The 15,902-nt window shown below is 38.3% G+C and overlaps 2 protein-coding genes across 7 annotated transcripts in view; both read left to right on the top strand.

Annotated features, from left to right (window-relative positions):
* PDCD5 (programmed cell death 5) overlaps positions 1–15,902 on the top strand; it is a 1,006,786-nt gene that overhangs the window by 873,328 nt on the left and 117,556 nt on the right. The window lies entirely within an intron of this gene.
* DPY19L3 (dpy-19 like C-mannosyltransferase 3) overlaps positions 1–15,902 on the top strand; it is a 75,231-nt gene that overhangs the window by 49,265 nt on the left and 10,064 nt on the right. For all 3 annotated transcript variants that reach the window (XM_050771986.1, XM_050771987.1, XM_050771985.1), the window contains 5 exons: positions 116–274; positions 5,388–5,510; positions 5,891–6,002; positions 6,752–6,808; positions 11,056–11,138. In XM_050771986.1, the coding sequence (XP_050627943.1) occupies positions 116–274; positions 5,388–5,510; positions 5,891–6,002; positions 6,752–6,808; positions 11,056–11,138 (534 nt within the window). The remainder of the gene's footprint in view (positions 1–115; positions 275–5,387; positions 5,511–5,890; positions 6,003–6,751; positions 6,809–11,055; positions 11,139–15,902) is intronic.

Genomic DNA, 15,902 nt, shown 5'->3' with positions numbered 1-15,902 from the left:
TTAAGTTGTCATTATGCCTTCACCTATTAATTACAGACTCCCTTTGAGGAAAGATGTAATGTCATTTCTTTGTCTTGTATTGAATTTAATACTTTGCTTTCCATTTGTTCCCTAGGGATTTTGATGCAAATCTCTATCTGTGTGAAGAAGCTTTTGGCCTCCTGCCTTTTAATACATTTGGAAGGCTTTCAGACACTCTGCTTTTTTATGCTTACGTATTTGTTCTGTCCATCACAGTGACTGTAGCATTCGTTGTTGCCTTTCATAATCTCAGGTATGGTATATTTCAGAAATCTAATGCTCTCCTATTAATGAACTTGTTCCATGTTGCAGAAAAATTGCACAGTTGAAAGTCAGAATATCAGACACGGAACAGAGTAATAGTATTCATCTTAAAGGGGGAACATAACTCTTTTACAGTGGACTACACTCCCAGTAGTTAAGAGACAACAGAGTAACGATCAGATTGCATGCGGTCTGGGCCTAAGTCTTGGCCTGCACACTTGGGGACAAAGTGATCCTTGAGTCAGTTACATAACCTTTCGATATGTCCATTTCCTTATCTTTAGAATGGGAAGACTAAGAGTACTTACTCTACAGGGTATTTGAGAAATAAGTAAGTCAGAACAACATAAAGCACTTAAAATAGTGTCTGGTGCCTAGACTTTGGCAGGTATAAGCCATCATGAACTGGTTTCATTATCACTGTTGACTCATAAGCCTCTGTTGTGTTGCCATCATTAGCATCCTGTGTTTTTCTCCCTTCCACCTGTAGCTGCTTTTTTGTATTCCTCTTGAAATGTAAGAGTTGATTAATTATTGCTCATTTGTTTTCTTGCATCTTGCTTCAGGGCTGATAATATTGGAGTGGTCTATAATTATTAGTATCTACTGAAAGTTTTGAGTAATAACTGCTAGTTTTAAAAAACTTAGCATGTCTACTAATCTACTGAAAGAAAAAAATCAAGAGTATAAAGGCTTTTTAAAAACTTGTAAGAATATCTACCCATCAAGCTGCTGGGGGATTTGCATTGACTGTTCGTGTTAAACAAAGAAAATTAAGTGTAAGAAGTTGAAGCTACTGTCATTTGTGAAAACTTAATGAAGCTCAGGAGGAAGCCCTTTTTCTGTAGTTACCTTGCCAATTAAGATGCTGGTGAACTGTGATTCACAGCCACGAGAGAACTGTCATTAAAATGAGTCCAGAGCAGTTGAGAGGTTTTATGATTATTAAGAATGAAGCAACATTGAACCATGAAAATATTTCATTGACCATAAACTATTTTACTATCTTTCAGAAGTGTTCTTTTTTATACCTAACCCAAGATAAAATTGAGCCCTGTGAAAATAGATGGAAGTTATTCTGGACAGTGTGATTTAATATTATTCCAGACATACCAAGTGTCGACAGGACTCTAGACTGCATACAAAGCAGGAAGTTCAGTGGGCCTGCAGTATCTTGGTGAAAATATCTGCCATGCCCTGTGTGAATCTGTGAGCCATCTCTGGAGGCTGATTTGGTATATGATCATAGATAAAAGATTTTAGAGCATCTTCATCTACCAGATAGGAGTATTAGGATTTTATTAGAGGAAAAGCACTACATTAAAGTAATTAAAGAATCATAGTACAGTCACGTGTCACTTAACAAGGGGGATATGTTCTGAGAAATGCATATTAGGTGATTTTATCATTGTGCGAATATCATAGAGTGTACTTACACAAACATAGATAGTATGGCCTACTGCACACCTAGGCTATATGTTATAACCTACTGCATCTAGGCTACAAACCTGGACAGCAAGTTACTATGTTAAATACTGTAGGCAGTTGTAACACAATGGTAAGTATTTGTGTAACTAAATATATCTAAACATAGAACAGGTACAGTAAAAATACAAAGGCCAGGTATGGTGGCTCACGCCTATAATCCCAGTGCTTTGGGAGACTGAGAAGGATTGCTTAAGGCCAGGAGTTCTAGACCAGCCTGGGCAACATAGCAAGACCCCATCTCTACAAAAAAAAAAAGAAAAGAAAAATTAGCCAGGCATGATGTGTGCAAACTGTAGTGCCAACAAGTCGGGAGGCTGAGGTGGGAGGATCACTTGAGCCCAGGCATTTAAGGTTTCAGTGAACTATAATTGCACCATTGCACTCTAGCCTGGATAATAGAGGGAGACCCTATCTCTATTAAAAAAATACTGTATAAAAGATTAAAAATTATATACCTATGTAAGGCATCTTTCATAAATGGAGCTTGCAGGACTGGAAGTTTCTTTGTGTGAGCCTGTGAGTGAATGTGAAGGCCTAGGACGTTACCATACACTATTGTAGACTTTATAAACACTGTGCACTTAGGCTATAGTAAATCTATTTAAGAAACAAAGTGACTATGCTATGACATTATGATGGCTATGATGTCACTAGGCAATAGGAATTTTTCAGCTCCATTATCATTTTACGAGTCCACTGTGGTACGTGTCATCTGTTGCTGGCCGAAATGTTGTTATGTGGCACGTGACTACGTCCAAATGTGAATTAACTTTTAAATAAGGGCCTTTTGTCAGTGCCAAGTTTTTAAAGTATTGCTACCTTTTTAGTACTAGGAAGGATGATACTATGACTTGCTTTGTTTTGTTTGTGTTTGAGATGCTCTCACTCTTGCCTGGGCTGGAGTGCAGTGGTGCAATCTCATCTCACTGCAACCTCTGCCTTCTGGGTTCAGGCAATTCTCCTGCCTCAGCCTCCTAAGTAGCTGGGATTATAGGCACGCACAACCACCTCTAGCTAATTTTTGCATTTTTAATAGAAACGGGGTTTCACCATGTTAGCCAGGCTGGTGTTGAACTCCTGACCTCAAATGATCTGCCTGCCTCGGCCTCCCAAAGTGTTGGGGTGACAGGCATGAGCCACTGCACCCTGCCAGATACTGTAACTTTTATGCAGCACATCTGCATTAGTGTGAGAGGCACATCTGCATTAGTGTGAGAGGCACATCTGCATTAGTGTGAGAGGCACATCTGCATTAGTGTGAGAGGCACATTTGCATTAGTGTGAGAGGCACATCTGAAAGGGGCACAGTGTTCTGTGTTCATGGAATTAATTAGAGGTTTCCAGTTTGGCTGGGTTATTGGGGAGGTGCTGAGGACTTCTCTTAGGTATATAGAGAGGATAAGAGCACATACTCTCCTTGTCTGTTTTATTTTTATTTACTTTTCACACCTTGCCCTGTTTATGGATATTCTCTTTGTTTGGAGCATCCTTTTTGTACCAATAGAGAAACCAGTGTTTGGGTTGTAATATTTCCTTTAAGATTCCAGTGATGAATTACCAAATGGTGAGAACAGCCTTAGAATATCGTTTTATTTTTCCTGTGTATCTATGGTAGGAAAAAAAGGATTTCTGGGAAATAAAAAAGGTCAGGTCTTTAGTTACATAGAGAAGCATCACAGGTGCCCATTTCTATTGGGTATGTATGAAGGGATCAGTAGACCTTCATGAAAGTTTCATCTTTAACTAGTAGCCTTTACTGTTGTTTTCTTTTTCCCTCAATAACAAATTGTGCAACATCTAAACACTGATCAGTCTTAACATCACTGAAGTGGAGACAGCCAGGCAATGTGTGCTTCCCAGTGTAATGCGATGTGGAGTAGAGCTGTCCCGCTTTCTGTGGGAATATGTTTCAAGTCCCTCAGTGGATGCCTGAAACTTTGGATGGTTTCAGACCCTCTGTATACTATGTTTTTTTCCCATACATACATCCCTGTGATAAAGTTTCATTTATAAATTAACCATGGTAAGGGATTAACAATAATCATAAAATACAACAATCAATAGCAACATGCCAGCATCACTTCTCTTGCACTTTGGGGTCTTAATTAAGTAAAATAAGGGCTGCTTGAACACAAACAATACAGGGACATTTAAATGTATCTTACTTTATTAGTAGTTTAGTAGCTGAATGTATCTGCTTGTCTGTCTCAGCTGAGTGGGTAGAGTATACAGCGTGGAAACACAGGAGCAAGGGATGATGATCTGTGTCTCAGGTGGGACAGACAAGGGTGGAGAAATTTCATCATGCAACATAGAATAACGTGTAATTCAGCACTGAATAGTTTATTTCTGGAATTTTCCATTTAATATTTTCGGACAGCAGTTTCCTCAGTAACAAACCACTGAAAGTGAATCCACAGATGAGAGGGGACTACTGTGCATCATAACCCCGTGAAGTGTTCTTGCCAAAACACTGAACTTGTGTCTAATAAACCTCTAGATCTAATTACGAGTTTACAAAAAGCATGAAGTGTATAACCACCCCTGTGAGGCACACCTGGGAGACGGGAACAGCGTCAGGACGTGTGTTCCGTGTTCTTCCCCAAACAAATGGCCTGCTTTTTAAAAAAAGGAGATACTTTTATAGATCAAAAGATATTTAAAGAGATGTGTTAGTGAAATGCAACGTGCAGTTCTTAGTTCCTGATTCAGAGAAACCTGAAAAAAGCAGTTGATGCAAACAGGGAAAATAGAACATGAACTGGGTATTAGATGATGATAAGGAATTAATGTTACTTTTATTGGGTGTAATAATTTTAATGTAGCTGTGTTTGATAAAAGTCATCTTTTGGATATCAGGAGGTATTGGTAGGTTAAAAATGTGATTTTTGAGGGTTCATAAAAAACTGAATTCCAAGTTAATGGATGTGTTTTTTGCTTTTATTTGTAAAAATTTGAAAAATACTCATAACTGGTAAAACATCTTTTAAAGATCTCTTTCAGTTTCAGAGATTCCAAAAAAATTTGGTGTTTTTTTTTGCATTCTCTTTTTTAAAGAATTGAAGCACTTTAAATTTTTACTTCAAAGATGCTGTGAAATTTCAGTTTTTCTCATTATTAATGCATTTATATTGTTATACTTTTAGCCTCATAAATTCAAAATTGATCATTGCAAATTCATTTCATCTTATGGAAATAATCAAATCTGAATATATAGAGGCATACATTTCTTGTGTCTTTTTTTTCTTTTTTTTTTTTTTTTTTTTTTTTTTTTTTTTTTTTTTGAGACGGAGTCTCGCTCTGCCGCCCAGGCTGGAGTGCAGTGGCCGGATCTCAGCTCACTGCAAGCTCCGCCTTTCACGCCATTCTCCTGCCTCAGCCTCCGGAGTAGCTGGGACTACAGGCGCCCGCCACCGCGCCCGGCTAGTTTTTTGTATTTTTTAGTAGAACGGGGTTTCACCGTGTTAGCCAGGATGGTCTCGATCTCCTACCTCGTGATCCGCCCGTCTCGGCCTCCCACAGTGCTTTACAGGCTTATGTGTCTTTTTCTTTTAAAAAGATCTAACTAAAATTATGTTTCCAGCTCAAATTTTGTATGTTGCTGTTTTACTCAGTGATTCTACAAGTCAACAATCCGTGGGTAAAATGGAAAAAGGCACAGTTAACCTGAAACCAGAAACTGCCTACAACTTAATACATACCATTCTGTTTGGATTCTTGGCATTGAGTACAATGAGGTATTTTTCTTACCTGTTTGTTTACTTTTTAATTTGACCACTCTTGATGTTACTTAGCAATATAATGTGGAAAGTGACAGTCATCTTCATTAATAATCATGGTTCCCATAAAATCATCCTTATATACTATCTTCTCTCAGTATAAAATATTCATCATCAGTTTTTACAATTAATTACAAACATGCCTCTACGTTTTACTCAAAACATAGTCCTCAAAAGGCAGTGGAGTTAAACAATGAACCCTTCGGCAAATGGCATCTGCATAGTTTTAAGTAAGATTTTGCCGTCATAGACTGTAAAGCTGCCTTTGTAGGTATCTCAGAATCTAGGTTTATATACAACTAGTACTTCCTGACTTGCGCCTGTGTCTATTCTTGCAGAATGAAGTACCTCTGGACGTCACACATGTGCGTGTTCGCATCATTCGGTCTATGTAGCCCCGAAATATGGGAGTTACTTCTGAAGTCAGTCCATCTTTATAACCCAAAGAGGGTCAGTGTCATCCCTTTTTCCATCTCCTTTTGTGACTTGTAGTATTTCTTTCATACCACTTTTTTTTGTTTGTTTTTCAGTAGCAGTGAGATAAAATGGATACTGAAATTGAAGCTAAAAATACATAATTGATATATTAAGATTTTATAGGGAATTATTTTAAAATAATTTTATTTTTAAAAATTACTTCTTTTTTCTCAGACTGTAAGTTAGATATATTCATTATACAGAATTTGGAAATACAAAAAAAGCACAAAAGGGGAATTAAAATTACCAATACACCCCTTGTCCGGAATTGTAACTGTTATTATTATAATGTATTTTCATAAAGATAATTATTAATACATGTATGACCATTTCTCAATAGCCTATAAATGCAGTTTTCAATTGTTCTACTCCATAAATTCACTAGGTGGCAATATGGTAGAAGCTGCAGATATCTTACAAATGATTAGAATCCTCATATCGACTCAGTTATTCTGCATATTGGAGACTTGTGCTCCATTAAATTATATTTCTGGTATTTTTTTAAGTCATATATTTACAAAGCAAAACTGTAAGTCAAAAGTGTTTTAAAAGCTGGGCACAGTGGCTCACTCCTATAATCCTAGCTGCTCAGGAGGCTGAAACAGGAAGATCACTTGAGCCCAAGAATTCCAGGCCAGGCTAGGCAACATAGCACAATCCTGTCTCTCAAAAAAGAAAAAGTTCAAAATACTTGTAATCTAAATAATGTCTTTCTTATATAGATATGTATAATGCGATATTCAGTACCGATATTAATACTGCTGTATCTATGCTATAAGGTAAGACTGATTTTCCTCATTCTTGTCATTCATTTATTTAGCAAAATAATTGCTTTGATTCAGTGTATTTTTTGTATTATTTGGCAAATAGAGTGGTTTGTGGAGGTTATAAATACCTCCTTAGCTTCTTACTGCAGGTGACATTGATTGGAAAACGGATCTTTTTCCCATATAGTTTTAACAAGTAAAAACATGATAGCAAAAACTACTATAGCATTTAATAATTCTAATTAATTTTGGTTTAGACTATTAATATTCAGCTGATGCAAATTCTGAAAATAAGGTGTTTTCAGGCTATTTTGAAATGAAAGTAGAAAAATTATTTTCCCGTTACCTGATTTATATAGACTAAGAGATTTTTAAATGTATCTTACTTTAAGCTCCATATTTTGTTAGATGCTTATCTTCATAAGAGAATTAGACACATAAATAAATAGTGTCTAAGGCTAGGCTTTTTTAAATCTGTTCTTCAGTATCAATAGGAAGTATTTGAATTTTTCATATTCTCATTTGACTAGTTTCTGAAACAGCATGAACTGCTCTTTAATTCAGATATTATCAGAGACAATGATCATTGGTCAGGTTGACTGTGGCTTTTTGTCACATCTTTGACACTGACAGTGTTGAATCATTCCCAGGGCAGATAGCACAGACTGTTTTACCCAATTGAGCTTCTGACCTCTCTTTTTAAAAAACTTAACATAGTAAGTTTAGATTTTTTTTCCTTTAAGTTTTACTTTGAGTTAGAATGACGGATTTCAGACTCTACCGTGTAGAGCTGTTCTCTGATTCGGGAGGGTGGCTAAAAGCAGGGCTGATGGGGCCTCCCACAGAGAGGATCAGCTAGAGCAGCGCAGCTTTGGGGTTTATTTGCTTATATTTTCATGTAGGATTTTGTGAACCAAAGGTTTCAGGCTAAAGAAAATATTGCTAAATACTATATTGTAAATATTTCAAAGAAATGTGTTCTGTCATGAGCCTATCAAAACATTTACCATTAGCAAAACTCTGTGCTAACTCCTGGATATTAAAAAAAACACAAATAGATTTATGCCTCCCCACCTCTGGGAATTTTTTTTTTTTTTTTTTTTTTTTTGAGACGGAGTCTCGCTCTGTCACCCGGGCTGGAGTGCAGTGGCCGGATCTCAGCTCACTGCAAGCTCCGCCTCCCGGGTTCACGCCATTCTCCTGCCTCAGCCTCCCGAGTAGCTGGGACTACAGGCGCCCGCCACCTCGCCCGGCTAGCTTTTTGTATTTTTTTAGTAGAGACGGGGTTTCACCGTGTTAGCCAGGATGGTCTCGATCTCCTGACCTTGTGATCCGCCCGTCTCAGCCTCCCAAAGTGCTGGGATTACAGGCTTGAGCCACCGCGCCCGGCTGGGAATTTTATTGCTCTAATGTAAATAACTGAAACTCATTAAAAACATCTAGACACCAACAATTAAGGATTAAACAGTATATGTTACTGAGGAGTCCAGTCAGTTTACCTTTCTTTACACAATGATGCTGAGGATTAAAGCACACTCCTCACAGAAAAGATAAAGCCCATGAATGTTTTTCTCACCACTGAAGCTGTACCAGACAATAATCATCTTTCACACTGCCCATGTGCACGTAGGTTCAGTTCTTTTATGTCTCAGCTATCTATTGAAATTTTACGGATTTTTTTTTTTTTTTTTTTTTTGCTGTTTGAGGACTGAAGTTGTTTGTTTGTAATAAAATTGAAGAAGGACATTGTATAAGAAGTAAACTGTCGTAGGGAGTGCTGACTCTTGAAGCATGGTCCTCAGATAAATAGCATCAGCATCTCTTGGGATCCTGTAAACATGCATGTGTTTGGGTCCCACTCCAGACCTACCGAGTCAGAAGCGTGGGAGTCCAGTACAGAAATAGGCACTTAACCAGCCCCCCAAGTTTAAGAACCCCCTGCTGTAGCGTTTACAGGGTTTCTTAGCAGTGGCACGTTGACACTTGGGCCAGAGAATTCTTTGCCGCCTGGGGCAGGGGCGGTCCTGTGTGCTGTAGGCTGCTCTGCGGCACCTTCACCCTCTGCCCGCTCATTGAAGCACCTCTCCCCTGGCTGCAACAACCAGAAATGTCACCAGACGTTGCCAAACACCCTGGGACTAGGGCTGGGGGCACAATCTCTCCTCTCACTCCTCTTGAAAATTACTGCTATAGAAGAACCAGGACGGCTAAAGAAGCCATCATCTCCAGGAAATCCTTCCAGGTTTTCCCTGAATGAGGGAGTTAGTATCCTAAGGAATCCTCCAAAAGACTGTTGGCCTAGCCTCTTGATACAGGACTTCAGGAGAAATCCTAATGCATTCCATTTTCACTGTGTAAAATAGTTCAGATATTTCATCTCCACAAAACATATATAAAATCACAGAGAAAATAATGATGTTATGGGTATGAGGGGTTACCCTGAAACTGAATCTGTTTTCCAACTATTCCAACTCTTACAGACTTACCTGTAAGTAACGTGAATTCATGTTTCAAAGCCTGATTTCAGTTTTACATTGCAATTGTAATTAGGGTTTCAAAATTTCTTGTTTATACTACCAATTTTACTGTATCTCTCTTTAGGATAAGCCTATTAAAAGGAAAAAAGCATGTACTATTCTCCACTCTGAAGTCAAGACTTTAGTAAAATTAGTACATTGGTCTTGATTAACTTACTTGGATTGCTGAAATCCCTACTATTGATTGGTAAAAACAGCAGTTAGTTAATTCAGCACTTTCATATGGTTAAAGGAGTTTGCCACAAAATTCTCACTAGCTTTTAACATTTTCAGAATTAGTAACTTTCAAACTAGAAAAATACCTAATATTCATTGAGTTCACAGATTTCAAATATGTTTATGCTGTAAGAATTAGAGCATTTCATTAAAAAGTTGATATTCTATTGGTTATCAAATTAATAAGGAAAAATAGATCATTGAAATATTACAAAGGTATCATTTAATCAGTAATTTTTACTACATCTCTTCCAAAAACTAGAACCAGAAGTCCTGACACCTGATATCCCATCACTAGCAATTTTCCTGATTCACCCACCCAGGAGACAAGATTTGAATGAGCAGTAAAAATGGCCAAAGATGAGATGACCAAAAAAAAAGTGATAGGTCTCAAACACAGCCAGAGATCAATCAGGTGCTGCTTTAATTCTACTAGTGGTTCTTAAATAAAAGTATTCTATTTTCTATGTCAGTGGAGCATACATACGTTGTCACTGGTGGTCTGTGCTAATATGTGAAATGAATTCTGCCTTTAACCTTAGGATGTATATAGATATGATCAAGTCTTTTTAGTCAACTGTCATTTGATAAAAACAATTAAGATTTAGTTAATTGTTGAATTAAATGGACTTAAGGTATTAGATAAGTGGGTTATTCAGAGAGTAGTTTTTATATTTTATTTACAAAATCTTGAGTTGACCAGGAGGCACCAAGTGGTATAAATAGAACCAGATGTAGCAGATTGTCCTGGAGAGCCCTACATTTAAAGATTCTTCTCTCTCATTGTACCAGCAATTATATTAATATATGTCAAACCATTTGACCAGATTTCTAGTACAAAAATACAATCATGCTATTATGAAATGAAAAGGGGGCTGGATTTGGAGCCAGGGTCCAGGTTGTAGCTCTGCCACTTGTGACTTGGTCAAGTCAGATACCTCTCTGAGCCGCAGTTTCCACACTTCTAAATGAAAAATAAGTCCCAGTGGGTGATGCTGCCTGTTGCATCATCCATGTCATGGGTTATTGTGAGGATAAAACAATGCCATATTCTAAAACATTTTTGCAGCCATAAAACGGCTCTGTCTTCTACAGGATACATTCTACTTTTGGGGGTAAATTGCGTGGTATTAGTTAATTACATATTCCTAACGGACTCTGAGCTTTCTCATGGTTGGCATTTTTGTCATGTCAAGATAATGTTTTGTCAGGTATTAACATCACATACAATAGCATTTTTATTGGAGCAAGCTAAAAGGCTCATTTTTTAAAGTTGGCGATACCTCTCATCCTGATTAGCTTCAGATGAAGATAATTTCAGACACTTCCCAGACGCCAGTTCCCTTGCATTAGGAGGGTTGCTGCAGAGGTGAAATAGTTGTATATTCCAGTTGCCATGTTTGTTTAGTTCACACGTTATATACAGTTTATCTTTTTTTCATTTAATCTTAGTGATAGTTGTGGGTATAGGGGTGGATTTTGTTTTTGTTTTGTTTTTAATTTCAGTTCTGGCCAGGAATGATGGATGAACTCTCCGAGTTGAGAGAATTCTATGATCCAGATACAGTGGAGCTGATGAACTGGATTAAGTAAGAGGATTTTTTTTAACTTTTAAAATTGTAAGTGCCTTTTAAGAGTCACTATAGACCACATTTGGTTTTGGGGGGTTTTTGTTTGTTTCTGAATCTAATTATGAAGAAACATTCGTCCTTACTAAATTTTTCTTTAAAACTCCATAATTGAAAATAACGTCTTTCTATTCAAGAAATATTCTCTCCAACTGTATCTCATGAAGAAAGGGAAAATACCCATTTGGAGAGGAAAACAATTTCAATAAAGACATTTCAAACCACTGACAGAAATGGCAATAAAAGTTTACTTATAGTATCTGTTGAAACTTAAAACTTTATGTCTCTGCCAATTTTATCTCTATTATTTTCATTTTAATACCATTCTGATTTTCTACTAATGGTGACACTTCAAAGTATTCTTTCTGGCCAGTCACAATGGCTCACGCCTGAAATCCCAGCACTTTGGGGGGCTGAGGTGGGCTTATCACCCGAGGTCAGTAGTTCAAGACTAGCCTGGCCAACATGATGAAACCCCTTCTGTCTCTACCAAAAATACAAAAATTAGCCAGGCAGGCGCCTATAGTCCTAGCTACTCAGGAGGCTGAGGCAGGAAAATCACTTGAACTCGGGAGGGGGAGGTTGCAGTGAGCCGAGATTGCGCTACCACACTTCATCCTGGGCAACAGAGCGAGACACTCTGTCAAAAAAAAAAAGAAAGGAAATATTCTTCCCTCGTTAATTATTTTTAAATTATACTGTAAACTCCAGTTAAGTAGAGGCTCATGCCAGCTCAGTGCAGCTTTTATGTTAACTCATCATATTGCCAAAGCTTAGGACCAGAGAAAGTTTTAGATACAAAACCTGGCACCTTCCGTCTTGAATATAATGCTTTAGTGTCCTGTTGGCTCTTATTTCTTCTGGCACTTTGTTGTTTTGCCTCAGCATTCAGCATCTGAATGAAATTTGTGTATTTCAAAGCTTTATTAACAAAACCTGCCTCTCACCAGCAAAAATAAACTTTTCTACCTGGAGCACCATTCCTATGCCCTGGAACACTGTATTTCCCTACTTTTAACCAGAAAGCCGTATTCACACGTAAGTAGAGGCTGCGCATCACATGTGGTGCCTTCTGAAAACATTGGCTGGATTGGCTGCATCACTTGGGATGTTAGTGGCCATTTCAGCACCTGCCCATGGCTAACATCAGCCCTGAGTGTCTGCAGAGATGGTCAGTGCTTGATAGCTGAGGCCTTCTAGGGCAACGCGTGGATCTCATAGAGATTTATGTCTAAAACACACCCGTGGCTTTGGTCCTAATATCGGGCTGGGTGTGACTAGATTCAGTCAATATAATTTTTCACATATTTCTAGTGCTGAGAGCAGTAAGCCATGCTTTGTCTTTATTTATTTAATTTTAAATCATGCCAGACAATTACAGAGTAAATAATTCCTTCAGTATTTATTATGTACAGGAAAAGAGTTATTCATGTAAAGGAAAGCTAATTTTGCATTAACTATAGTCGGCTGGAAATTTATGGCGTACATCTGAAGTTGAGGCTGATATTTTCTATTTTCAGGACTCTACTGTTGAAATTAATGCTGGAGGACCCCTGCTTTCTGGTAGCATCCTGAAGGTGGTGGGTCTTCCAGATCTCCTTAGATGAGCACCGTAAACACCCCAGTCTTTCAGGAATTAATTATAAAGTCATTAAAAATGTATTCTAGCAGAGCCCCGGGTTATCTTTGGCAGTCTTAGACTAGATATATTTATTTGTAGTGCCTTTATTTTTATATTTTTCCCCATAGAAAATTAAAGTAACATTTCTGGCTGTGAAAAAATGTGGATGAGAGATGATTCCAGGTGTAAAGAAGAGAATACAAGTGTCCTATTTCCCTTGTTTGGGAGGTGATGTTCACTCTTCAGACCCTCCTTTTGTTAACAGCTCCTCTCCCTGTAGTGCCTTTGTAGTAGACATACTCTTTTAGCTTTTTTTTTTTTTTCTCAGCAACTGAAGGATTTGCATTGTTCCAAAAAATTTGTTCTATTGTGATCTAGTCTCGGCTTTTTCCCCTAAAATTCTTCAAATCTAAATAATATTTTTGTAAAACCAGCTGCTTGGCATGTTTGCAAAGTAAGCGTAAGTGGTGATGAATGTATGCCAAAATAGGGTCTATGTAGACATCAGATATGTTTGTTTAAATCAACACTCAAATCCACACTGGCCTGTAAGGCGTGGATTCCAAACGCAAGTGACCGCCTTAATATTCTTTTAACCTGCCCTGATTTCTTCTGTTTTTGAGACATAAAATATGACCTTCAAGTTTCACCTCACTGCTTTGATTAGTCACACGGTATCCATGTTATTAGCAAGTATGAATTGTGCTGGAGAAAAGGCTGCGGCCTAAGGACTCTTTCAAATGCATGGGCTGCGTCTGAAAGAGTCCTAAGATGCCTGGCAGAGAACCAGCACTGTCCCTGAGGGCTGCCTCTGTCCTCCCCTGCCTGTCTTCCTGTCTGCCCTGTTCCCAGACAGTCAAAGCAGACACACTCAAATGTCTGTCTTCTGCCCATGCAGTCATCACGGCATCTGTCGGACAGGGGCACAGCCTCCATTATGGGAGGGATGGCTGCCCTTGGGATGAATCACAACTGGAGAAATAGTGGCCTGCAGAAACCCTGGGGACACCTCAAGTGACCCTCCATTTTGGCACACAGCACCCCTTATGTGAAGTGTTGAAAAGAAGCTTATCCGTCCTCTTCATCACTCACATACCTGGAAGTGTCCCGCCGCGTGTCCTTGCTGCTGGGGAAAGCCACACCCCACACGAGGTGTCACTATTGTGCTCCTGGACACAGGGCTTCAGCTCGGAGATTCAGGCTTTCCAAGTGTTCTCGGAGGGCTTCTCTGCTTTGAGGGTAAATTGAAAGCTGTGGTTGCCTCAGTGGGAGTTGGTTCTTTCTTTTTCAGAGGCTAAAGAGATATCCTCAAGGGAAAACAAAGGGCATTACTCTAGGGGAACACTTAAAATGAGAAGGTTCATACCCAAGGAATTGGATTCCTGTGAAGAGTCTTAAAGCCTTAACTAATTTATAAAGTTATTCCACATCTGAAGTTGTGCACTTGTTAATAGAGTTCAGCAGATGTTCATTGAGCACCAGCTGTGTATGGGCACCGCGTGAAGTGTGTGGATGCAGGTGGCACTCCACTGCAGCTGCCTCTCACTGGAGTAACTGCTGGGCTTCGCCTCAGCACAGTTGCCCTCATTCTTCTCTCCCGGATTCTTACTCTACTCCATTTTAAGATCTTCAGTGGCTTAGCAAGTTCAGTGGGAAAGGTTTTTTTTAGATTTCTAATTTTAATAATAGAAAATGTTTTATGCTTTCCTATCTTTAGCTCCTAAAAGGAGTAGAGATTGAAGTTTCAGAATGAAACCAAGAGTGTTTAGGGATTAAGTTGCTCTTTATTACAAGGATGTTGTGACATTTGACATGTTGTTAAAGTCAGGGCCCCAGGCTGCAGTAGCCCCAGCGGCCTTCCCTAAGAGCTGGGAGGCATGTCCAGCCTTCCACACCCCAGCTTTTGTGCATTCACCTGTCTGCTGCTCTCCACACTACACCGATGCATTGCATGCCTTGTTTTCAAGCAGATTTAAATGCATATATTCATATTTACCCTTCTCTCCTGATAAGGTTTCCTGGATACAAAATTAAAAACTTGGAATTTTTTTTTTTTCCTTCTGGTATCTCTTTCAGCAAAAGTCAGGCGGTAGTTTTAAAGGTTTTCTGTGTGATTGGAAAGCACGTTTACCTCAGCAAGGCCGAATGCAACCACAATCTGTGGTTTCCACCTTGTTTTTTTGTGTCCTTGAATGTTTCATTTTTCGTTCCTGAAAATTTTCTTCTGACATTTTGCAAATAAGATAGACAGATCTATAGATGTGCATATTTTGAGGGATGACATTTTAGCTACTTCGCTTTAGGAGATTTTCACTGGAAATAGTCTCTTTCCAGTAATGAAACCTGCGTGTGCAGTATTTTCTCGATGGGTCTGAAAAAATGGACCAACTTTCTTTCACATTTAAGCAAAGCAGAAAGTGATTGTATATTTTAAATATGATGTAGGCTAAGTTCAGACCTTAAATGCCTATAAGCCTCTTTTCTATTTAATGAATCATTTTATAGTATTTGCGTAATTCTATAAATTTTTGAAGTGTAGATAAAGCAAATGTTCACACATTATATTATAATGCTCAGTTTCCCCATTAGTTCAACAGCAATTAACTTGTTGAAGCTTAGAGCTTCAAAAATAAATGAGATTATTTGTTCAAAATGCCATCAGGTCTTCCTGGAATGACATTTAAATTATATAATGTAAATCCATTTGACCTGTGAGTCCTTGTCATTATTTAGTGACATTTCTTACAGAACAAATTGTGTGCAGGTTGGGCAGCCTGCTATGGAGCTTGGCAGAGAGCTATAAAAACAAATTATCCTTTCATTTTATACATCATTTGTTCAAACATTTGTAAAAATTGCTTTGTTTTTCTATAATAGAGAAATGTCATTCAATGGTTAAAAGCACATTAGCTATTTTAGATACAGACCACAGACTGTATCAGGCAAGAGTGTGTGTGAAGGAAGAGCACCCAGCATTATGTCCATCACTGCGCGTGCTTTCAGCTAAGGACAACGAATCCCTTCTCCCTTTGCCTGCTAAATTTACCACAAAATAGAAAGGACAGTGAATATAAGTATCTTTTTAAGTTTAGAAATGTGTGATT

This window comes from Macaca thibetana, chromosome 19, assembly GCF_024542745.1.
Source record: "Macaca thibetana thibetana isolate TM-01 chromosome 19, ASM2454274v1, whole genome shotgun sequence".
In the NCBI taxonomy this organism is placed as follows: Eukaryota; Metazoa; Chordata; class Mammalia; order Primates; family Cercopithecidae; genus Macaca; species Macaca thibetana.
Note: the sequence above shows the minus strand (reverse complement) of the source record. Positions and strands in the feature narration are given on the sequence as shown.